This window comes from Fringilla coelebs (genome assembly GCF_963513975.1).
Source record: "Fringilla coelebs genome assembly, chromosome: 1".
NCBI lineage: Eukaryota > Metazoa > Chordata > Aves > Passeriformes > Fringillidae > Fringilla > Fringilla coelebs.
In genome coordinates, this window is record NC_140028.1 from 151,892,540 (window position 1) to 151,917,405 (window position 24,866).

A 24,866-nucleotide genomic window follows, 5' to 3' on the forward strand; every position below is an offset into this window, starting at 1 on the left:
AAGCCATCCTAAAGCCCAACCCCACAGAATCCATGAAATCCCATTCCACAGGAAAACGGGGATGGATTTTTCCCGCTAACTCCCAGCCAAGTGAAGACAGGAAAGAAAATCACAATTCCAAGAGATTTAATAAGGAATTACAGGTGGAAAATCCTTCTGGCACATGGAATTCAGCCAATGTACAGCTCCAGGATGGGTTTCCCAAGGAATATTCCAAGTTTTTTGGGATATGTTGGACTCAACACCACCCACAAAATACGGAGTCGGTGCTAAAACCACACGACAATAAAAAATATGGCACAAAGAACACCCAAAAACCCCTCAAATCCAAAAGATCTCCTTTTGGGAATTCTGGGTTGGACTCAATCCACCCCCAGATCCCACCCCAGCCTCAACAAACAGGGATTTGGTGCAAAATCCACTCGGAAATCCATGGAAAAACGAGGTGCAGGACGTTCCTTCTCCTCTCCTGGTAAACCAGCAGCGATTTGGGGTGGGAAACAACAGGAGAAATTCCAGGAGGATTTTATTCCCAGGAAATAATTGATGGATATGGAATTATCACTGGATTTTCCAATAAAGTGCATGCCAGGAAAAACTTGGAATAAATTTTACTCCAGTCCTAACTAAGCTGAGGAAATACAAACCTTGCAAACAACACCCTCGACGTGGTTCGGTGTCTTTTTCTCCCAAAATTAGGCTGGATTCCAAAAAAATGGGAAAAAATTCCCACAGAATCCAAGGATTTGAAGCCTCACTGTTCAAAAATATTGCACTGAAAGTGTCGGATTTGAAAGCGACACCAAAAATACTTAAATTGAAATCTAAAAAATAAATAATTAAAAAAAAAAATTTAACAACAGCTCCTTGGAGGTAAAAGAGCTGGAAAAGGTAGGGATTGATGAAAGGGGAATTTTTTCCTATGGAATATCAAAAATTTAGGAGGGGAATCCCTGCTCTCAACAGAGCCAAGTGTAAACTTCAGACGTTAATTGAAAATATTCCCTTTTTTTTAGGAATTCTGGAAAAGCCTTGAAATGTTTCATCACCACTGAGTGCAAATAAATTAAAAAATCAGGATCAGCTCCAAGGGATTTTAGGGAAAGAGCTGGAGAGAGAATTCATGGGCTGGACAGCAGCAAAATGAAAAAGCACATTAATGGATGAATGAATGAATGAATGAATGAATTAATTAATTAATTAATTAAGTCAGGTTTTGTCACATCCCTTCCTATTTACAGGGTTTGGCAGTGGAGAATCCACGAGTACTGTTTCATCCCGATTGGAAATTTGGATCTTTACACCCTAAAAAAGCTTCCAAGCCTCATCCAAGATCCAAATGTGATCCAAGGTCCAACCCTCATCCAAGATCCAACCATCCAAGATCCAACCTTCATACAAGATCCAAACCTCATCCAAGATCCAAACATTGGAAATTTGGATCTTTCCACCCAAAAAAAGCTTTCAAACCTCATCCAAGATCCAACCATCCAAGATCCAACCTTCATACAAGATCCAAACCTCATCCAAGATCCAAACATTGGAAATTTGGATCTTTCCACCCAAAAAAAGCTTCCAAACCTCATCCAAGATCCAAACCTCATCCAAGCTCCAACCATCTGTGATCCAAGATCCAAACCTCATCCAAGATCCAAATGTGATCCAAGGTCCAACCTTCATCTAAGATCCAACCATCCAAGATCCAACCATCATTCAACATCCAAATCTCATCCAAGATCCAAATGCCATCCAAGATCCAACCCTCATCCAAAATCCAAACCTCATCCGAGATCCAAACAGTGTCCAAGATCCAAACCTCATCCAACATCCAAACATTGGAAATTTGGATCTTTCCACCCAAAAAAAGCTTCCAAACCTCATCCAAGATCCAAACCTCATCCAAGCTCCAACCATCTGTGATCCAAGATCCAAACCTCATCCAAGATCCAACCAACCCTCATCCAAGATCCAACCCTCATCCAAGATCCAACCCTCATCCAAGATCCAACCCTCATCCAACATGTAAACCTCATCCAACATCCAAACACTGGAAATTTGGATCTTTCCACCCAAAAAAAGCTTCCAACCCTCATCCAAGATCCAAATCTCATCCAAGCTCCAACCATCATCCAAGATCCAACCATTTGTGATCCAAGCTCCAACCATCTGTGATCCAAGATCCAACCTTCATCCAAGATCCAACCTTCATCCAAGATCCAAACCTCATCCAAGATCCAACCTTCATCCAAGATCCAACCATCGTCCAAGTCCAGGAACTGCTTCAATCCTCTCAGGAACTCACCCCCAGCAGCGCCATTTTCCAAACCTCATCCCAAACCCCTCCCAAAGTGTCTCTGGAAAATCCAGTCCTGAACATCCCGGCTCCCCCTTCCTCCCGCTCTCCCCGGCGGTGCCGTTCCCGGCGGGAAGCTACGTCAGCCTCCTCATCCTGCGGTTCTGCCGGTCGATGGTGAGCGTGGCGCGCTCCACGGAGCTGCCGATGGAGTCCAGGGCCTCGTCCTGCCGCTCCAGCTCCGCCTCCGTCTCCAGGGCCAGGCCCTTCAGCTTCTTCAGGATCTGCCAGAGGGAAACACGGAGAGCTGCGGTGAGGGCTTGGGAGCAACGGGAGAATTCACGGACTGACTCCCCAGAATCCCAGAATTTGGGTGGGAAGGGACCTTAAGGACCATCCAGTTCCAGCAGGGACACCTCCCACCATCCCATGTAGATCCAGCCTGGCCCTGGACATTCCAGGGATCCAGGGGCAGCCCCAGCTGCTCTGGGAATTCCATCCCAGCCCCTTCCCACCCTCCCAGCCAGGAATTCCCAATGCCCAATATCCCATCCACCTCTGCCCTCTGGCAGGATATTTTTCCCATTAGAAAAAAAGAAAATGAAATAAATTAAAATCAAATAAAATCAAAGAAATAAAGTCTAAAAGAAAGAATAAAATAAAAATTAAAATTTAAAAATAATATAACATTATTAAAATACAAATGAATTAAAACCAAATAAATGCAATTTATAAGAAAACAAATAAAAAAATAAAAACAATTATATTTTAAAAAAAGTAAAATAACATAAATAACAAATTGAAAACAAAAATAAAAATATAATAAAACAAAAATTAAAATATAAATAAATTAAATAAAATGAAATAACATAAATTTTAAAATAAATTTTTAAAATTTTAAAAATTAAATTAAATAAAACCAAAATAAATTCCTGTATAATACCATAAAATACCATCCAATAAAATAGCTGGAAAACTGCAGGGAAATGAATTAGCAAAGAGTTCAGAAAAAAGAAGTCAGAGGGAAAAAAATAAAAAGAGGCCCCTCAGCTTGGGAAGGACCTCGGGACACTGAGCACATCCAGAGGGGACAGCGAGGCTGGAGAGGGGCTGGGAACACAAACCCTGAGAGGAGCCCTGAGGGAGCTGGGGGTGCTCAGCCTGCAGAAAAGGAGACTCAGGGCTGCCCTCATCACTCTCACAGCTCCTGAAAGGTGCCTGTGCTCAGCTGGGCTGGGCTCTGTCTGCAGCAGCACTGACACAGCCAGAGCACACAGCCTCCAGCTGTGCCAAGGGAAGTTTAGGTTGGTGTGCAAACCCAGAGCACTGGGAATATTTCTGTGTCTGCTCTGGGTGCCCTGACCCCAGGGCAGCACTGACTCTGACCCTCACTCATGGAGAAAGTTTCCCAGACTTCAAGATAGACTGGAAGCCACAAAAGTGTGCAATAGATTACAGAGAGCAGTGTGGGTGTGTCACTGGGTGAGAAATTGAGGGTTTGGGGTTTTTAGTGTGCTGTGGATGGCAGCAGGATGGAGGGCACAGGGTGTCATCCTGGGTTTCTTCCTCATGCTGCTTCTTCCTCCTTCTCCATGGGTTTGGGTGGCATTTTGTAATTGGGCAGAAGAGTCTGCACTGGGGCTCTGTGGGATCAGTTATTGGGTTAAAAGGGAAAATAATCCAGGTGTCAGTTCTTCATTGGACAGTTCAGTCTTAAAAGGCCTTGGGACAAGAGATTGTTGGGCATTTTGTGCCTTCTAATGAAAAGCTGCTGAACTCCCAGCAGTGAGACTGTTTCACTGATCAGAAATAATAAACACCTGAGTGTGAGCATGAACTGCTGTCTCAAGTGCCTTCAGTCCAGACCCAGGGAAACCCAGAACCAGAAACACCACAGGCTGGATAGCAGGGAAAAGTTTTTCCCAGAAAGAGTGATAAAGTTCTGGAATGTTCTGCCCAGGGAGGTGGTGCAGTCCCCATCCCTGGGTGTGTTTAACAAAGCCTGGATGTGGCACTGGGTGCCAGGGCTGAGTTGAGCTGTTGGGGCTGGGTGGGACTGGATGGCCTTGAAGGTCTCTTCCAACCTGGGAATTCCAGGGAATTCCATCCCCATTCTCACCTGTCGGAGCTCCTTGGCTTCCTCCTGGGATATTTTCTGCAGCTGCACCTGCTCCTTGTCCGTCCCTTCGGCGCTCCCCGCCGGCAATCCGGGATTCACCGCGGCTCCCAGGAATCCCGTGGCTGCCAAAGAAATCCCACATTAAGGAAAAATTCCTGCCTGGAAAGGAGGGGAAGCTTCAGGAATTCCCAGAGAAGCTGGGAAATCCCTGGGAATGCCCAAGGGTAGCTTGGGATAAGGGAATTGCTGCTCATGGAATCCTGAAGGATCGTTCTGGAATTCTGGGATCAAAGTGGTTGAGCTGTGCTTTGCCCCGTGGGAATTTGGGAGGAATCAGGATCCAATTCTGCTTTTCTGGGAATAATCAAAGTGTATTCCTTACAATTTCGTTTTATTTTTCTCTTTTTAATTTTCTCTTTATTTTTTATCTTTTATTTTGTCTTCATTTCATTTCATTTATGTTTTGTTATTTTAACTTCATTTTTATTTTATTTTTATGTTACTTACGTTATTTTATATTATTTTGTTTTCTAAATCATTATTTTTTAAAATTTCATTTCTTATTTAGGGAGTCTTTGGAAAACAGGATCATTTGGAATGTGGGCATTCATGCGAATTCTCAGCTGGTTTTTGGGATAAAATTGGATCAAAGCTGTTCCAAAATTTTAATGTTTATTCCCCCAAAAAAACCACTGGGAAAAAGTGTAAAGCAGCTAAAAAAGTTCCAGATAATAATATAGTAATAGTAATAGTAGTAATAATAATAATAATAATAATAATAATAATAATAATAATAATAATAATAATAATAATAATAATAATAGCAATAATAATATTGCTGTTTTGTATCAATGACAATAATAATAAATTCATACATAATTAACAATATTTTAAAAATAGCCAGTAAGTATTGGATAAAAATAATTCCCTAAATTCCTTTTTCACATGGAATGAAGCCAAAAATCGACATTTTTGGGAATTTCTATAAATTTAGGCATAAACTGAAGGCAGGATTGGTGTAAACAAAAGATCCAGGTGGGATTGTGGCAGTTTTGAGGGAAAATCTAGAATTTTCCCAGAGATTTCCATGCTCTGCAGGGATTTTTATCCTGGAAATCCTTGGATTAATTTCCTATTGGAAAACACAGAGAGGGGAACAAAAAAACCTGATTGGTTTTCCCTCCTGATTTAAGAAAAAGGGAAAAAATAAGAAAAGAAAAGGAAAAAAATCAATTTTCCATGGAAAAATCCCATAGGATCGCACACAGTCCGTGAGTGCCACCTTGTGACGGAATGGGAACGGTGACAAATGCAAGGAAAACACAAAAATCCTGGAAAATCAGGATTTTCAGCAGCTCCCCTCTGCTTCCCAAGATTTTCTAAATTAACCAGGGAAGGAGAACAAGACCCAGCAGGAAAAGCTCTGGAAAAGGGCTGGAAATCCAATTTCCTGGAATTCCATCAGGAACTGGGAATTTTTTGGGATAACAGGAAATTCCAGAGGCCAAAATTTACTTCCTTAAAAATCCAGCAGCTTTTCCGAGCTGGAATATTCCTCAAAACCAGGATATCCCCTTCCCTGCTGGAATTCCAACCAGAAATTGGTGGATTTATGAATTTATCCCAATTTTCCAGTTGTTCTTGGCACTGGATCTATCTTTTCTTTGCTCCTTTGGGATTAAAAATTAGGAAAAGAAAAGGATTCAGGGATGTTGGAAGGAATAAATTTTAAGCTGCTGAAAATTCCCAAAGTTGGGCTAAAAAATCCCATCCTGGAATTTTAGGATTAATAGTAGAGAATGTCAATTTTCTTCTTGGGAATTTTCAGTCTCCAAAGTTGTCTTGAAATGATTCCAAAATCTCTGGAATTCCCACACCTGGACTTGTGTAATATCAAAATCCTGGGGTTTTAATAGGGGAAAATCAGGTTTATCCCATGTTCTAATTCAAGATTCCTGGATATTTAGGGAAAGTATTCAGGATTTAAGGGAATGAAAGGTTTAATATAAATATTGGATATTGCACATGGGATACTGGATATGATTTATTAGATATTGGATGTGGGATATTGGATGTGGGATATTGGATATTAATTCCTGGATATGAGATATTAAACATTGACTATGGAATATTGGATATGGAATACTGGATATGGGATAGTAAATATGGGATACTGAATACTGGATGTTGGATATTAAATATTGGCTATGGAATACTGGCTACTGGATATTGAATATTGACTACTGGATATGGGATATTGGATATTAAACACTGTTATTAATTACTGGATATTAATTATTGGGTATGAGATATTAAACATTGGATATTGGATATGGAATATTGGATATTAAACATTGGATACAGAACAGGGAATATCCATTTTGAAACACTGGATACCAGATATGAAATGCTGGATATGGGATACTGAATATTGAATATCAGATGTTGGAGAGGGGATATTGGATATTAAATACTGGGTATTATTTATTGGAGATTAATTATTGGGTATTGGATATTAAATACTGGATATTGGATATGGGATATTAAATATGGGATACTGAATATTGAATGTTGGATATGGAATATTGGAAATTAAATATTGGATATGGGATACTGGCTAGTGGATATTGAATACTGACTACTGGATATGGGATATTGGATATTAAATACTGGATATAGAATATGGAATATCCATTATTAAATACTGGATACCAGATATGAAATACCAGATATGGGATATTAAATATAGGATAGGGAATATCAGATGTTGGACATGGGATATTGGATATTAAATACTGGACATTGGATATGGAATACTGGCTATTGGATATTGAATATTGACTACTAGATATGGGACATTGGATATTAAATATTTGGTATTATTTATTGGATATTAATTACTGGGTAATACTTGATATTTGATACAGAACATGGAATATCCATTATTAAATAGTGGATAAGCATATATGAAATATTGGATACAGGATATTAAATATGGGATACTGCATATCGGATGTTGGATGGGGATACTGGATATTAAATATTGGCTATGGGATACTGGATATAGGATATTGAATGCTGACTACTAGACATGGGATATTAGATATTAAATATTGGGTATTAATTATTGGATATTAATTATTGGGTATTGGATAATAATTCTTGGGTGTTAATTTTTGGCTATTGAATATTGGATATTCCCTTCCAGCTGGGAATTAACTCCAGGAAAAGCTGCAGCAGTGCCAAAGGCTCTGAAGCCACCTGGAGTTTATTCCTGGAATTTATCCTCACCATGGACTGACTGCAGGGCCAGTTTGCCTCTGGAATATTCCTTGGAAAACCTTTGGAGCCTGGAACCCCCTGGCACCCACCTGCCTGCCAGATGGACGTTCCCGAATCCACCTGATATTAAACACTGGATACTGGATATTAGATAAGGGATACTGGATATTAATTATCAGATATTGGATAGTAATTATTGGGTATTAATTATTGGCTATTGAATATTGGATATTCCCTTCCAGCTGGGAATTAACTCCAGGAAAAGCAGCAGCAGTGCCAAAGGCTCTGAAGCCACCTGGAGTTTATTCCTGGAATTTTTTCTTACCATGGACTCACTGCAGGGCCAATTTACCTCTGGAATATTCCTTGGAAAGCCTTTGGAGCCTGGAACCCCCTGGCACCCACCTGCCTGCCAGATGGACATTCCCAAATCCACCTGATATTAAACACTGGATATGGAATATTGGATATTAAACACTGGATACTGGATATTAGATAAGGGATACTGGATATTAATTATTGGCTATTGGATAGCAATTATTTGGTATTAATTATTGGCTATTGAATAGTGGATATTCTCTTCCAGGTGGGAATTAATTCCAGGAAAAGCAGCAGCAGTGCCAAAGGCTCTGAAGCCACCTGGAGTTTATTCCTTGGATTTATCATGGACTGACTCACGGCCTCTGGAATACTCCTTGGAAAAACCTTTGGAGCCTGGAACCTCGCTGGCACCCACCTGCCTGCCAAATGGACGTCCCCAAATCCGCCTGAGGAGACTTCCTGGCTCCAGCAAATCCCAGAGCATCCTCCAAGAACTGGATTTTCTTGCTGAACTGCACCTGCAGGATGGGGATGACCTCGGGCATGCGCGCGGCCAGGAGGCGGTAGGAGGTGTCGGGCTTGCCGATGAACCTCTGCCGCACGCTGATCTCGTAGGGCGTGTGCACCCAGATATCATCCACATCCCGCGCCTCGAAGCGGTGCAGGAGCTGGGAATTGCAATCCCTGATCTCCAGGCCCGAGGGAAGCACGGCCAGTTTGCCGGGTTTGGCGTTGGAGTCTGTCCTGTGGGTGATAATCACGGGGATCCGCAGGATTCCCTCCTGGCTTTTGGCATCCGGGGCCGCGGGGCTTTCCTTGGGCTTGGCTTCCACGGGGGTTTTCCAGAGTTTGGTGCTGAAGGGCCACCAGGAGGGAGATTCCAGCTCTGTCAACAGCCTGGAAGAGGGAAGGGAGAGCTGGGAGAGGGAAAAGCTCTGGATACTCCAGCAGCTCCCAGAAAATCCCCACAGACACGGAAATTCCTTCATCCCTCCTCAAACACACTCACAATTTCCCAGGATCCAGGTGGTTCAAACCCCACCTTCTCCTCATAATCCACTGGAAAAACTCCCAGAATCCCAGCTGGGAGAGAAGGAATGGAAGTGGATTTTTCCAGGCCCATTTCCATGTGTCTGTTCCTCAACATTCCCACACCTGCCCATCCATCACCATTTCCAAGGCCTTTTCCTGCTCCTTTTCCTTCATCCCCTCAGCCTGATGTCTTTTCCTTTGCTCCACACCAAAATTCCCAGAAAAAAACCCTAAAAATTCCAACTTGAGGCTCCAAAATCCGGCAGAAACTTCCCAGAAGTGTCCAGACCCCACCTTTCCATCAGTCTTGGTGCAGCTCCCTAAGGAAAACATTCCCAGCAAACAGGGAAGGGAGCCAGGGGCAGGAATTGTTCAGGTTCAGCTCCTGCTCCGAGGACAAACATTCCCCTTTTTTTCACATGAAAACCGACAATAATCATCCCTAAAATCCCAATTTAATTCTGCTTTCATTCCCTGTTTTAAATCCATTAAAACCTTGGGATACTCCCAGGAATTCCCAGCTCCATAAATTCAATAAAAACTGGGAAGAGCCCTCTGGAATTGCCTGCTGCAGCTCCGAGCTGGGTAATGTTCAGCCACCCCTGAATCCGTGGAATTCCAAGTCCCTTCCCACACCCCGAGTCCTCTCCCATTCCTTCCCTCTCCTCGTGCTCCAGGGCTGCATTCCCCAAACTCCTGCTGGAATTTTATCCACAGGCTTGCAAGATAAGGAAACACTTGGCACAAACATTCCCCAGGAGCCCTGGCTGTTCCCTGGCTGTTGGAGCATTGGATTCCTGCTTTGCCCTGGCTGTTGGAATTTTGGATATTCCAATCCTGCCCTGAGCTCACCCAAAATTCCCAATTGTGGCTCCTTTCCTTCCTTCCCATTCAATCCAAAGTGTTTTAAAGGCTTGGGGATATTCCTAGAAAATCAAAGGATTTCCAGGGAAGCTGTGGGGGGAAAAGGGGGGGGGACAAAAGAGGGTGGGAAATTAAAAAGGGCGGGAAGGGCAAAAAGGGAAGGAAAAAAACAGAGGGAAACAAAAATGGTGGGGGAAAAAATCATGAGGGAAAAATGGCAGGGAAAAAGGGTGGGAGAGGGAAAAAGGGCGGGAAAAGGGGAAAAAGGGCGGGAAAAGGGGGAAAAAGGGCGGGAAAAGGGGGAAAAAGGGCGGGAAAAGGGGGAAAAAGGGCGGGAAAAGGGCGGGAAAGAAGCCGGCACAGCTCCGGATTCCCAGGAATGGCAGCAGGACGGGCACTGCACACACTGCTCAGCTCCACTGATCCCAGTTTTATTCCTTTGGAGCAGAGCACGGGTGGGAGGAAGGAGACTGTGGCACTCCTGAATTCCCAGAGCTGAATTCCCAACATCCCCTGAGCCCACGGGCACAAAAGGCCTGGATTGGAAGGGATCCTATGGATGATCCCATTCCATGGGCAGGGAATTCCCATTGCCCCAGGGAGCTCCAGCCTGGCCTTGGGCACTGCCAGGGATCCAGGGGCAGCCACAGCTGCTCTGGGAATTCCAGCCCAGCCAGCAATTCCCAGTTCCCAATCTCTCATCCATCCCTGCTCTCTGGCAGTGGGAGCTATTCCCTGTGTCCTGTCCCTCCATCCTTGTTCCCAGTCCCTCTCCAGCTCTCCTGGAGCCCCTCCAGGCCCTGCCAGGGCTCTGAGCTCTCCCTTGATTTTTCCCTCCTCTAGGTGAGCATTCCCAACTCCCTCAATGTTTCCTCATGGAGCTGCTCCATCCCTCCAATGAAAAATCCAGTTTCATTTCCCGAAGCCCTCCCCCAGAAACTCCAGGCCCACCAAACCATTCCCAGCTGTGGGAACGCTCCCATTCCGAACCTGTCAGCCACATCCATGTCCCCCTCGATCTTGTGCAGTCCCCTCATGATGTTGTCGAACTGTTCCCCCTGGGAATGCAGCACCTTGGCCGTGTCCTCCAGGCGTTTCTGGGATCCCTCCAACATTCCCGTTAATTCCTTGCCCTTGCTGGACTCCAAGGCCGCTCCCGCTCCGGCCTCCTGGCTGGACAGCAGCTGCTCCCTCCAGAAATGTTCCAGGATGTTGAACACCACATTCCTGTTGGGATGCAGGGAGCTGAACCAGTGCTTGGTGCCCTTCTCCAGGATGGTCAGGGAGCTGAAGATTAAATGGGAAGATTCCTTCTTGATCTCGCCGATCCCGGAGAGATGGAAATCCACCAGGAGCTCTCCCGTTTTGTCAGCCGTGAATTTGATGGAAGTGGGAGTCAGGGAGAGCTTCCCAGGGATCCATTGTTTGCTGGTGTCCAGGTAGTAGGAGCAGGGCCAGGAATGGATCCGGATGTCCTCGTTCATCAGCTCGCTCTTCCAAGCCTCCTCTCGCAGGGAAACACTCTCCAATCCAGCAGGAGACACTACAGCCCAAGGGGGAAAAGCAGGAATCCTGAATAAACACACAGGAATTTATCTGGCTCCTGGCTCTCTTCTGCTGGATAGACAAGGAATTCGGGAAGCATTTCTAAGCACAGGAATATTCGCTCTGGAAAAGCCCATCATGCATTTTCCCAAGAATTCCATTCATATCCTGGAATATTCCCACTCCCAGCTCATCCTCAGCTTCCCACAGACCAACAAGCATTAAGGGAAATCCAGGATATCACAAAATCCCAGATTTCCTCTGGAAAAGCCCATCAGCATCACCAGCCATGCATTTTTCCACTAATTCCATTCATATCCTGGAATATTCCCATTCCCAGCTCATCCTCAGCTTCCCACAGACCAACAAGTACTAGGGGAAATCCAGGATATCACAAAATTCCAGATTTCCTCTGGAAAGGGCTGCCAGCATGTCTTGCCATCCCATTTCCCCAATAATTCCATTCTTATCTTGGAATATTCCCATTCCCAGCTCATCCTCAGCTTCCCACAAACCAACAAGTGCTAGGGGAAATCCAGGACATCCCAAAATTCCAGATTTCCTCTGGAAAAGTGCCCATCAACATCACCATGCATATTCCCAATAATGCCAGTCATAACCTGGAATGTTCCCTCCCCTGCTCATCCTCAGCTTCCCATAGATCAACAAGTACTGGAAAATCCCAAATATCCCAAAATTCCAGATTTCCTCTGGAAAGGGCTGTCAACATCACCAGCTACCCCATTTTCCCAGTAATTTCACTCATATTCTGGAATATTTCCATTCTCAGCTCATCCTCAGCTTCCCACAGACCAACAGACACTGAGGAAAATCCCAGGTATCCCAAAATTCCAGATTTCCTCTGGAAAAGCCCCATCAGCATCACCAGGTATGCATTTTCCCATGAATTCCATTCATATCCTGGAATATTCCCACTCCCAGTTCATCCTCAGCTTCCCACAGACCAACAAGTACTAAGGGAAATCCAGGACATCCCAAAATTTCAGATTTCCACTGGTAAAGTGCCCATCAATATCACTGGCCATGCATATTCCCAAGAATTCCAGTCATATCCTGGAATATTCCCTCCCCTGCTCATCCTCAGCTTCCCATATATCAACAAGAAAACCCCAGATATCCCAAAATTCCAGATTTCCTCTGGAAAAGCCGATCAGCATCACCAGCCACGCATTTTCCCAATAATTCCATTCACATCCTGGAATATTCCCACTCCCAGTTCATCCTCATCTTCCCACCAAGTACAAAGGGAACAAACCAAGAAGTACTAAGGGAAATTCAGGACATCCCAAAATTCCAGATTTCCTCTGGAAAGGGCTGTCAGCATCACCAGCTACCCCATTTTCCCAGTAATTTCACTCATATTCTGGAATATTCCCATTCTCAGCTCATCCTCAGCTTCCCACAGACCAACAGACACTGAGGAAAATCCCAGGACATCCCAAAATTCCAGATTTCCTCTGGAAAAGCCCCATCAGCATCACCAGCCATGCATTTTCCCATGAATTCCATTCATATCCTGGAATATTCCCACTCCCAGCTCATCCTCAGCTTCCCACAGACCAACAAGTACTAAGGGAAATCCAGGATATCACAAAATTCCAGATTTCCTCTGGAAAGGGCTGCCAGCATGTCTTGCCATCCCATTTCCCCAATAATTCCATTCTTATCTTGGAATATTCCCATTCCCAGCTCATCCTCAGCTTCCCACAAACCAACAAGTGCTAGGGGAAATCCAGGACATCCCAAAATTCCAGATTTCCTCTGGAAAAGTGCCCATCAACATCACCATGCATATTCCCAATAATGCCAGTCATAACCTGGAATGTTCCCTCCCCTGCTCATCCTCAGCTTCCCATAGATCAACAAGTACTGGAAAATCCCAAATATCCCAAAATTCCAGATTTCCTCTGGAAAGGGCTGTCAACATCACCAGCTACCCCATTTTCCCAGTAATTTCACTCATATTCTGGAATATTCCCATTCTCAGCTCATCCTCAGCTTCCCACAGACCAACAGACACTGAGGAAAATCCCAGGTATCCCAAAATTCCAGATTTCCTCTGGAAAAGCCCATCAGCATCACCAGGTATGCATTTTCCCATGAATTCCATTCATATCCTGGAATATTCCCACTCCCAGTTCATCCTCAGCTTCCCACAGACCAACAAGTACTAAGGGAAATCCAGGACATCCCAAAATTTCAGATTTCCACTGGAAAAGTGCCCATCAATATCACTGGCCATGCATATTCCCAAGAATTCCAGTCATATCCTGGAATATTCCCTCCCCTGCTCATCCTCAGCTTCCCATATATCAACAAGAAAACCCCAGATATCCCAAAATTCCAGATTTCCTCTGGAAAAGCCAATCAGCATCACCAGCCACGCATTTTCCCAATAATTCCATTCACATCCTGGAATATTCCCACTCCCAGTTCATCCTCATCTTCCCACCAAGTACAAAGGGAACAAACCAAGAAGTACTAAGGGAAATTCAGGACATCCCAAAATTCCAGATTTCCTCTGGAAAGGGCTGTCAGCATCACCAGCTACCCCATTTTCCCAGTAATTTCACTCATATTCTGGAATATTCCCATTCTCAGCTCATCCTCAGCTTCCCACAGACCAACAGACACTGAGGAAAATCCCAGGACATCCCAAAATTCCAGATTTCCTCTGGAAAAGCCCCATCAGCATCACCAGCCATGCATTTTCCCATGAATTCCATTCATATCCTGGAATATTCCCACTCCCAGCTCATCCTCAGCTTCCCACAGACCAACAAGTACTAAGGGAAATCCAGGATATCACAAAATTCCAGATTTCCTCTGGAAAGGGCTGCCAGCATGACTTGCCATCCCATTTTCCCAATAATTCCATTCATATCTTGGAATATTCCTACTCCCAGCTCATCCTCAGCTTCCCACAAACCAACAAGTGCTAGGGGAAATCCAGGACATCCCAAAATTCCAGATTTCCTCTGGAAAAGTGCCCATCAACATCACCATGCATATTCCCAATAATGCCAGTCATAACCTGGAATGTTCCCTCCCCTGCTCATCCTCAGCTTCCCATAGATCAACAAGTACTGGAAAATCCCAAATATCCCAAAATTCCAGATTTCCTCTGGAAAGGGCTGTCAACATCACCAGCTACCCCATTTTCCCAGTAATTTCACTCATATTCTGGAATATTCCCATTCTCAGCTCATCCTCAGCTTCCCACAGACCAACAGACACTGAGGAAAATCCCAGAACATCCCAAAATTCCAGATTTCCTCTGGAAAAGCCCATCAGCATCACCAGCCATGCATTTTCCCATGAATTCCATTCATATCCTGGAATATTCCCACTCCCAGCTCATCCTCAGCTTCCCACAAACCAACAAGTACTAAGGGAAATCCAGGACATCCCAAAATTCCAGATTTCCTCTGGAAAAGTGCCCATCAACATCACTGGCCATGCATTTTCCCAAGAATTCCAGTCATATCCTGGAATATTCCTTCCCCTGCTCATCCTCAGCTTCCCATATATCAACAAGAAAACCCCAGATATCCCAAAATTCCAGATTTCCTCTGGAAAAGCCGATCAGCATCACCAGCCACGCATTTTCCCAATAATTCCATTCACATCCTGGAATATTCCCACTCCCAGTTCATCCTCATCTTCCCACCAAGTACAAAGGGAACAAACCAAGAAGTACTAAGGGAAATTCAGGACATCCCAAAATTCCAGATTTCCTCTGGAAAGGGCTGTCAGCATCACCAGCTACCCCATTTTCCCAGTAATTTCACTCATATTCTGGAATATTCCCATTCTCAGCTCATCCTCAGCTTCCCACAGACCAACAGACACTGAGGAAAATCCCAGGACATCCCAAAATTCCAGATTTCCTCTGGAAAAGCCCCATCAGCATCACCAGCCACGCATTTTCCCATGAATTCCATTCATATCCTGGAATATTCCCACTCCCAGCTCATCCTCAGCTTCCCACAGACCAACAAGTACTAAGGGAAATTCAGGATATCACAAAATTCCAGATTTCCTCTGGAAAGGGCTGCCAGCATGTCTTGCCATCCCATTTCCCCAATAATTCCATTCTTATCCTGGAATATTCCCATTCCCAGCTCATCCTCAGCTTCCCACAAACCAACAAGTGCTAGGGGAAATCCAGGACATCCCAAAATTCCAGATTTCCTCTGGAAAAGTGCCCATCAACATCACTGGCCATGCATTTTCCCAAGAATTCCAGTCATATCCTGGAATATTCCTTCCCCTGCTCATCCTCAGCTCCCCATAGATCAACAGTTACTGGAAAATCCCAGGTATCCCAAAATTCCAGATTTCCTCTGGAAAGAGCTGTCAACATCACCAGCTACCCCATTTTCCCAGTAATTTCACTCATATTCTGGAATATTCCCATTCTCAGCTCATCCTCAGCTTCCCACAGACCAACAGACACTGAGGAAAATCCCAGGACATCCCAAAATTCCAGATTTCCTCTGGAAAAGCCCATCAGCATCACCAGCCATGCATTTTCCCATGAATTCCATTCATATCCTGGAATATTCCCACTCCCAGCTCATCCTCAGCTTCCCACAAACCAACAAGTACTAAGGGAAATCCAGGACATCCCAAAATTCCAGATTTCCACTGGAAAAGTGCCCATCAATATCACTGGCCATGCATATTCCCAAGAATTCCAGTCATATCCTGGAATATTCCCATTCCCAGCTTATCTCAGCTTCCCACACAACAACAGGCACTGAGGAAAATCCAGGATATTCAAAAATTCCAGCTCATCCATATTTATAAATTCCTGCTCCTTCCCTTTCCCCTCTGGCATCTCAACATCCAGGCATGTCAAACACATTGCAGGAATTCTCCAGGAATTGTCAATATTCCTCATGAATTCCCAGTATTCCCCAGGATTTGTCAATATTCTCCAGGAAATCCCAGTATTCTCCAGGATTTGTAAATATTCCCCACAAATTCCCAATATTCCCCAAGATTTGTCAATATTCTCCAGGAAATCCCAGTATTCCCCAGCAATTCCCAGTATTCTTCAAGAAATCCCAATATTCTTCAGGAATTCCCAATATTTTCTAGGATTTGTCAATATTCTCCAGGAATTCCCAGTATTCCCCAGGATTCATCAATATTGTCCAGGAAATCCCAGTATTCCCCAGGAAATCCCAGTATGCTCTGGGAATTCCCAGTGTTCCTCATGAATTCCCAGTATTCTTGAGGATTTGTCAATATTTCCCAGGAAATCTCAGTATTCTCTAGGAAATCCCAGTATTCTCCACAAATTCCCACTAGTCCCCAGGAATTCCCAGTTTTCTCCAGGAAATCCCAATATTCCCCAGCAATTCCCACTATTCTCTCCAAATTCCCAATATTCCCTAGGAAATCCCAGTATTCCCCAGCAATTCCCAGTATTCTTCAGAAAATCCCAAGATTCCCCAGAAAATCCCAAGATTCTCTGCAAATTCCCAGTATTCCCCAGGAAATCCAAGTATTCCTCATGAATTCCCAGTATTGTCTGTGAATTCCCAGTGTCATCCAGGAAATCCCAGTATTCCCCAGCAATTCCCAGTATTTTCTGGGATATGTCAATATTCTCCAGAAAATTCCAATATTCTCTGGGAATTCCCAGTATTTTCTGGGAAATCCCAAAATTCTCCAGGAATTCCTTCCATCCAATCGATCCCAGCTTTGGAATGGGCAATTCCACCCCTGGAATGGCTTCTCTCCACCCTTCCAGAAGTTTCTTGGAGCCAAGGGTTGGAATTTTCCTGGAATATCTTCCTCATGGCTGTGGTTTCCAGCACCAAGGCCTGCTTCCATCCCATAATTAATTTGGGAATGCTGATGACATCACTGGGATTGCATTGCTCCATGATCCATCCCCTTCTCCAAGGCTCTGATGTTCCACAGGATCACAGATTCATTCCAGGAGCTCTGGAATTCTGCTGTGCATTAATGAGATTCCCACTAATTACTCTCCTTAATTCCATCCCAATCCTGTCCCTCCAAAAAAGGAATTCCCAGGAAAACAAAAAAATTCCTTCTTTGGGAATGCTGAATTCCTGATCCCACCCTGAGATCTGCCAGGGTTTTCAGGCTGCTGCATCATCAATTCCTTAAAAAGTCCAGTTCCAAAGATTTTTTAAATTATTATTTTTAACCATTTTAAGCTCAATAATTTTAATTATTTTCTTAATTAAATACACTCAAAATTCCAATATAATTAAGATAAAGATTAGTCCGTGCTATATCCCAACAAAATCCTTTATTTGCTTTCCATCCCTTACTTCCATGGATTTTTAATAAATTTTTCATTATTAATTTCAGAGATGAAACGGAAAAAGAAATCAGCCATAAGCTGACAAAAAAAATTGGAATTTAAAGTGAAAATTCTCCACCTCTTTTGATCCAATAAATCCCCAACCCTGGAGAAAACTGTGGGAAAAGAGGGAGCAAAATCCCAGGAAAATCTGATTTCAAGGAGTGGTTACAGCCAAGTTTTCAGCAGGGAAAAAAATCCAAAGGAAAATAAAACCAAGGCTGTTCCCAACATGAAAACTCCCTAAAATAGCAAGGATTTATACTGAATAAATTAAAAGAAGCTCTTCCTGAGCCTCATCCCAAGTTTCTATTCTGGATTTGTATCCATGGAATTCTCAGGAAATTTTTCCCTCACGGTTTTCACCAAGGAAAAAATTCCAAAGGAAAATACAAGGAGGCCATTCCCAAAATGAAAATTCCTTTAAAAATCAAGGATTTATGTCTAATGATAAATTAAAATAATTTCTTCCTGAGCCTTACCCTAAGTTTCTATTCTGGATTTGGATCCATGGAATTTTCAGAGAGGAATTTTCTCCCTCAGGATTTTTTCCCAAGTTTTCACCAAGGAAAAAAATTCCAAAGGAAAATTCAACTGAGGCCATTCCCAAAATGAAAATTCCTTAAAAAATCAAGGATTTATATCTAATTATAAATTAAAAGAAGCTCTTCCTGAGCTCTTCCTGAGCCTTAGCCCAAGTTTCTTACCTGGATTTGGATCCATGGAATTCTCAGGAAATTTTTCCCTCACGGTTTTCACCAAGGAAAAAAATTCCGAAGGAAAATTCAACTGAGGCCGTTCCCAAAATGAAAATTCCTTTAAAAATCAAGGATTTATGTCTAATGATAAATTAAAATAACTTCTTCCTGAGCCTTACCCTTAATTTGTATTCTGAATTTGGATCCATGGAATTTTCAGGGAGGAATTTTCTCCCTCAGGATTTTTTCCCAAGTTTTCATCAAGGAAAAAAATTCTGAAGGAAAATTTAACAGAGGCTGTTCCCAAAATGAAAATTCCTTTTAAAATCAAGGATTTATATGTAATTATAAGTTAAGAGGCTTTTCCTGAGCCTTAGCCCAAGTTTCTTACCTGGATTTGGATCCATGGAATTCTCAGGAAATTTTTCCCTCACGGTTTTCACCAAGGAAAAAAATTCCGAAGGAAAATTCAACTGAGGCCATTCCCAAAATGAAAATTCCTTTAAAAATCAAGGATTTATGTCTAATGATAAATTAAAATAACTTCTTCCTGAGCCTTACCCCAAGTTTCTATTCTGGATTTGGATCCATGGAATTTTCAGGGAGGAATTTTCTACCTCAGAGTTTTTTTTCAGTTTTCACCAAGGAAAAAAATTCCAAAGGAAAATTCAACAGAGGCCATTCCCAAAATGAAAATTCCTTAAAAAACCAAGGATTTATATCTAATTATAAATTAAGAGGCTTTTCCTGAGCCTTAGCCCAAGTTTCTTACCTGGATTTGGATCCATGGAATCCTCCAGGAGCATTTTTCCCCCTCAGGGAAGAATTTTTCCCCCTCAGATATTTTTTTCTCTTCCAAATTTAAAAAAAAACAAACTTGAAGGCAAAGGAAAACACGACAGAGGCTGCTCCCAAAATGAGAATTCCTTAAAAAGCCAGGATTTGTAGAGAACAGGGAATGATCCAAGGCTGGCAGGGCAGTTCTGTCACTGCCCAGGTTTTATCCCTGGGTTTGTCTCTGTCCTGTGACCCCTGACTCACCTGCAGCTCCCGGCTTTACTCAGCTCCTCCTGGCCTGAGGGAAAACTTCCCAAGGAAAAACCCAGCTGGGATTTCAATCCTTTTTTATATTCCAAGGAAAAATCCAATTGAGAATGAAATCCCTCTTTTTTCCCCCCAAAAAAATCCAATTGGGAATGAAAACCTTTTTTTGTTTCCTTTTTCCCAAGTTCAAATCCAGTTGGGAATGAAATCCTTTTTTTTTCCTAAGGAAAATCCAGCTGGGAATTAAATTTTTTTTTATTCCAGGAATTAAATCCCTTTTTTTTTATTTTTTCAGGGAAAAATCCAGTTAGGAATGAAATCTTTTTTTTTTTTATTCCAAGGAAAAATCCAGTTGGGAATGAAATCCTTTTTTTGTTTCCTTTTTCCCAAGTTCAAATCCAGTTGGGAATGAAATCCCTTTTTATTCTAGGGAAAAAATCTAATTGAGAATGGATCCTTTTTTTTTTTTTCCCCAAGGAAAAATCCAGTTGGGAATAAAACCCTTTTTTTATTCCAGGGAAAAATCCAGCTAGGATTTAAATCCTTTTTTTCTTATTCCAAGAAAAAATCCAGTTGGTAAAGAAATCTTTTTTTTTTCCCCTAAGGAAAAATCCAGCTGGGATTAAAATCCTATTTTTTTTTCAACAAAAAATCCAATTGAGAATTAAATCCTTTTTTTTTCCTTTTTCCCAAGGAAAAATCCACTTGGGAATGAAATCCTTTTATTCTTTTCTAAGGAAAAATCCAGCTGAGATTTAAATCTTTATTTTTTTCCAAGGAAAAAAAATCCAGCTGGAAATTAAATCCTTTTATTCCAAGGAAAAATCCAGTTGGGAATGAAATCCTTTTATTCCAAAGAAAAATCCAGTTGGGAATGAAATCCTTTTATTCCAAAGAAAAATCCAGTTGGGAATGAAATCCTTTTTTTTTTTTTCCTAAGAAAAATCCAGCTGGGAATTAAATATTTTTTATTTCAAAGAAAAATCCAGCTGGGAATTAAATCCTTCTTGGAAAACCAAGGGGCAGAATTATCCTGGAGTTCAGGAGGAGAATCAGGGAAAGGTTTGGGAAGGGATCTCAAGGATTATCCACTTCCAGCTGCCAAGGGAACAGCTTCCACTATCCCAAATATTCCACAAGAAATTCCTTCCATTTCTTCCCAAAAAGTTCCCTCACAATTTGTTCCCAGATCAGATCTGGACTCTCCCATTATCAACACTCTTTTTTTAGGGAATAATTGGATTTTTGGCCACATCTGCCCCAAAATCCTGGAATTCCATGCACAGCAACCCCTGGGATTCATAACAGGGAGATGTGGATTTGACATCCATGAAAAGGCTGGGATTGGGGGAAAAAATAAACAAAGAAATCAAATTGCTGCTGAATTCTTTGTAAATTCAGGAATAGGTTTGGAAACTTGGGAATGTCACAGGTTTGGGAACTTGGGAATGTCACAATCCCTCATCCAGGAGACACCTGAGGGATTCCACAAGGAATTCCTTCAGCTTCTTCCAAAAAGTTCCCTCACAATTTGTTCCCAGATCAGTCTTTCCCTGGGGGGACTTTTCCATTATCCACACTCTTTTTTTAGGGAATAATTGGATTTTTGGCCACATCTGCCCCAACCCCCTGGAATTCCATGCACAGCAAGGCCGGGATCAGCAGCAGGGAGATGAGGATTTGGCACCCAGCAGCGTCACAGGGATTCTGCAGGAATTCTTTCCCTGAACATCATCCAGTGGTTGCTCCCATAAAAAGGAGCTGATTCACCTTTGGTGAGATCACCCAATTAACCAGGAGCATCACTAATCAGTTAATTAGGGGGAGGAGCTGGCACCATCCCTGGGTGATGATCCCATTGACATTTCATCCCCAGGTTTTTTGGGAATGATGGCCAGAACATTCCTGCACTTTTTATTGTTTATTTTCTCTCCTCTGCACAGCTGAGAATTCCACAGGGTGGTTTATTCCCAGAAACAAATCAGGGAAATGCTGAGCTTCAAACTCCTGGGAGCCACACTCAATAAATGAGTTCATAAATCCTATCCAGTCACCCTCCCTCTTTTTTTAATTAAGACTCAATTCCAGGATTAATAAATCCACAAATTCCAAATTTAGCATTCTCCAAGCTTTGAAGCATCCAGGCCTGACCTCATTCCTTCATTCCCAAGCCTCACTGCTGCTTCCTCCCCCCAAGCTGCAATTCCTGCCCAGGACTTTCATCCCTTCCTTTTTTCCCAAGAGTTTTTCTCCTCCCCACCCCAAAGGAACAGAGAATTCCAGAGAATTCCAGAGAATTCCAGTGGTCTGGGTAAGGAGGGACCTTATGGATGATCCCATTCCATGGATCCTCCACAATCCCAGCTGGATCCAAGCTGACCTTGGACACTTCCATGAAGAAATTTTCCCAGTATCCAACCAAAATCTCCCTCGCCTCCTGTCCCTGTTCCTTGGGAGCAGAGCCCAACCCCAAAAGCTCCCCCTGAGCCTCTTTTTCTCCAGGCTGAACATTCCCAGCTCCCTCAGGACTCCCCAGCCCACCCTCAGACACCTCAGCGTTACCTGGCGGGGGAGATGGAACAGGAAAGCCTTATCAACATGACTGCCTGGCAAAAGATCTTGGGAGCATGGAAACTGTGAGTGAGACTGAAATGAGAGCAGCTCTGAGATCCCTTAGTTACTGAAAACCTCGAAAACAAAGGTGATTCCCTTTGGATGGAACAACCCCCTCTGCCTGCAGGCAGCTCCCAGGGGCAGAGCAGGCCCTGCTGGCTGGGCAGAGGGCCCAGAGAGGAGATTTTGGGGTTTAAAATGTGACACAGGATGGGAATGTTGGCAGAGTGACAAAACTGTCCTTTGGCCCCTTAGGAAGGAAAGAAGGCCAGTGTAGCCATGATATTTTATGAAAAATCCTTTCCTTAGGATTTTTCTCCTGAGAAGCTGAGAGGCCTCAGGAATAAAATGCAAGCAATGATTGTCTGCTGCTGTGGGTGCAGCAGGTGGAGCTGGGATTGTCTCATGTGGTTGTTTCTAATTAATGGCCAATCCCAGTCCAGCTGGCTCGGACTCTCTGGTCAGTCACAAGATTTTATTATCATTCCATTCTATTTCCTTTCCTTTCAAGCCTTCTGATGAAATCCTTTCTTCTATTCTTTTAGAGTAGTTTTATTATAATACATATCATAAAATAACAAATCAGCCTTCTGAACATGAAGTCAACATTCTCATCTCTTCCCTCACCCTGGGACCCCTGTGAACACCACCATAATCAGTGACCCTGAGTGATGAAAAATTTGCACAGCCCAGAAGTTTCTTTCATCAATTAGGTGAAAAAGCCACCTCATGGACCCAAGGGACTTCAGCTCTAACTTAGGGACAGCTCATTGGACAGAAGCCAAAAGTCCTGCCTGAGCAACTAGAAAAAAGAGTGAACAAAGACACTAATTGATTTTGTGAGGTGTTTTACCAGGAGCAAGACCTCTGACACCTGGCTGGGTTTTTCTCTGTAAAGAGTTTTATTATTTTGCCTTTTATTAAACCTTTTTGTTTCCAACACTGCCACAGAAGCCATCCTGCTGGTTTTTATGCCTCCAGGGGTAACTGAGCTATCTTGTGTGTGTTACAGGCCTCCTAGAGCTCATTACACCTGGCTCAAAAAAAATACTCTAACATGGTAAGGTAATGACCCTTATAGGCTGTATGTAAATGCAGCTTGGTTAGTGAGAATTACAATATTCAGCACAGAAGATTTATTGTGTTATCTCTCATCCCCTTTAACACGCTCTTGCCTTCTTTCTCTTTACCCCTCCCTCTCTCTCTGGGGCCTGCTCTGAGCTGTGGCTGGGAGCTCCCAGCACCCAGGCCCTTTGCAATAAACCACAAGCTCCAAGGAGATCTCTCACCTCCATCCATCCCGACCGTCCTACCCCCCTTTGCTCCTACAGTGATCCCAGAATTTACCGGATCCCCCCCAATCCCCTCACTCGGATCCCCTCCCTATCCATCAATTCCCTCTCCAAACCCCAGCTCCCCTCCCGAGCCCATCCCAGATCCAACTCACGGAGCCTCCCAACCCCATCCCGAGCTCCTCCACTCCCGGCGCCCTCTCCAAGCCGCGGCTCGGAGCCGCCGTCGCTCCCGGTTCCCGCTGGGGAACCTCCCCAGCCCCGTCCGAGCCCGCCCCGAGCCCGACCAGCCTCACTCAGAGCCGCCAGGGCCCGGCTCCAAACCCCCCGGTGCCGGTCCGAGTCCCCCCTAAGCTCCATTTCCAACCCCAAGCTCCATTTCCCACCCTAAACTCCACTTCCAACCCCCAGCTCCACCTCGAGCTCTTCCCACCCCATTCGGAGCCAACTCCAGTCCCTCCCTCCCCATCCCGCCTCCCGGTCCCGGTCCAAACCCACACCGACCGTGGATCGGAGCCCCCCCAGCCCCAATTTGTGACCCCCCACCCCATTCCCAACCCCGAGCTCCACCTCCAGCCCCTCCCGCCCCACCTGGAGCGCTCCCAGTCTGACACCACCGCGGCCGTGGATCGGAGCGCCCCCGTTCCCTCTCCGGAGCCCTCCCGAGACACAGTTTGTGACCACTCCAGCCCTAATTTCAACCCCAAGCTCCACCTCGAGCTTCTCCTGCCCAATTTCGAGTCTCCCCAATCCCATCCAGGCCCCCCGGTTCCAGTTCAAGACCACACCGACCATGGATCGGGGCCCCCCAAGCCCCAATTTGTGACCCCCCAGCCCCATTTCCAACCCCAAGCTCCACGTCCAGCCCCTCCCGCCCCATATCGAGTCCCTCCAGCCCCATCTGGACCCCCCCGGCCATGGATCGGGGCCCCCCAAGCCCCAATTTGTGACCCCCCAGGCCCATTTCCAACCCCAAGCTCCACCTCGAGCTCCTCCCGCCCCATTCCGAGTCTCCCCGGGCCCATCCGGACCCTCCCGGCCCCGGTCCGACACCACACCGACCACGGACAGGAGCCCCCCAAGACACAATTCGAGACCCCCCTCAGCCCCATTTTTAAGCCCCAACTCCACCTCGAGCCCCTCCCGCGCCACTTGGAGTCCCTTCAGCCCCGTCCGAGACCACCGCGGCCATGGATCGGAGCCCCCCACTCCCTGTCCGGAGTCCCCCCTCCCCAAGCCCCAGTTTGTGGCCCCCCGGCCCCATTTCCAACCCCAAGCTCCCCGTCCAGCCCCTCCCGCGCCATCGGAGCCCCCCGGGCTCCCCACGCACCTCCCTCAGTGCGGCACCGACCCCGCTCCGCGCCTGCGCCTTCCGCGCGCTCTCATTGGCTGAGCC

At 44.5% G+C, this 24,866-nt stretch overlaps 1 protein-coding gene across 5 annotated transcripts; it reads right to left on the reverse strand.

Moving 5' to 3' along the window:
* Positions 1 to 149: 149 nt before the first annotated feature.
* Positions 150 to 24,839, reverse strand: SNAP47 (synaptosome associated protein 47). 5 transcript variants are annotated; one of them, XR_014616718.1, is made up of 6 exons: positions 24,801 to 24,839; positions 10,902 to 11,454; positions 8,431 to 8,912; positions 4,413 to 4,534; positions 2,223 to 2,577; positions 150 to 1,894 (listed from the first exon to the last, which is right to left on the reverse strand). XR_014616718.1 is itself a non-coding variant. In XM_084220872.1 (5 exons), the coding sequence occupies exons 2-5, from the start codon at positions 11,393 to 11,395 to the stop codon at positions 2,431 to 2,433; spliced, it is 1,245 nt and encodes a 414-aa protein (XP_084076998.1). In that variant the 5' UTR covers positions 11,396 to 11,454; positions 24,801 to 24,839; the 3' UTR covers positions 150 to 2,430. The 5 variants fall into 5 exon arrangements, 1 of the variants encoding a protein (XP_084076998.1); XR_014616719.1 differs by having other exon boundaries at positions 150 to 1,726; positions 1,817 to 2,577; XR_014616720.1 differs by having other exon boundaries at positions 150 to 1,609; positions 1,719 to 2,577.
* Between the last annotated feature and the right edge of the window lie 27 nt (positions 24,840 to 24,866).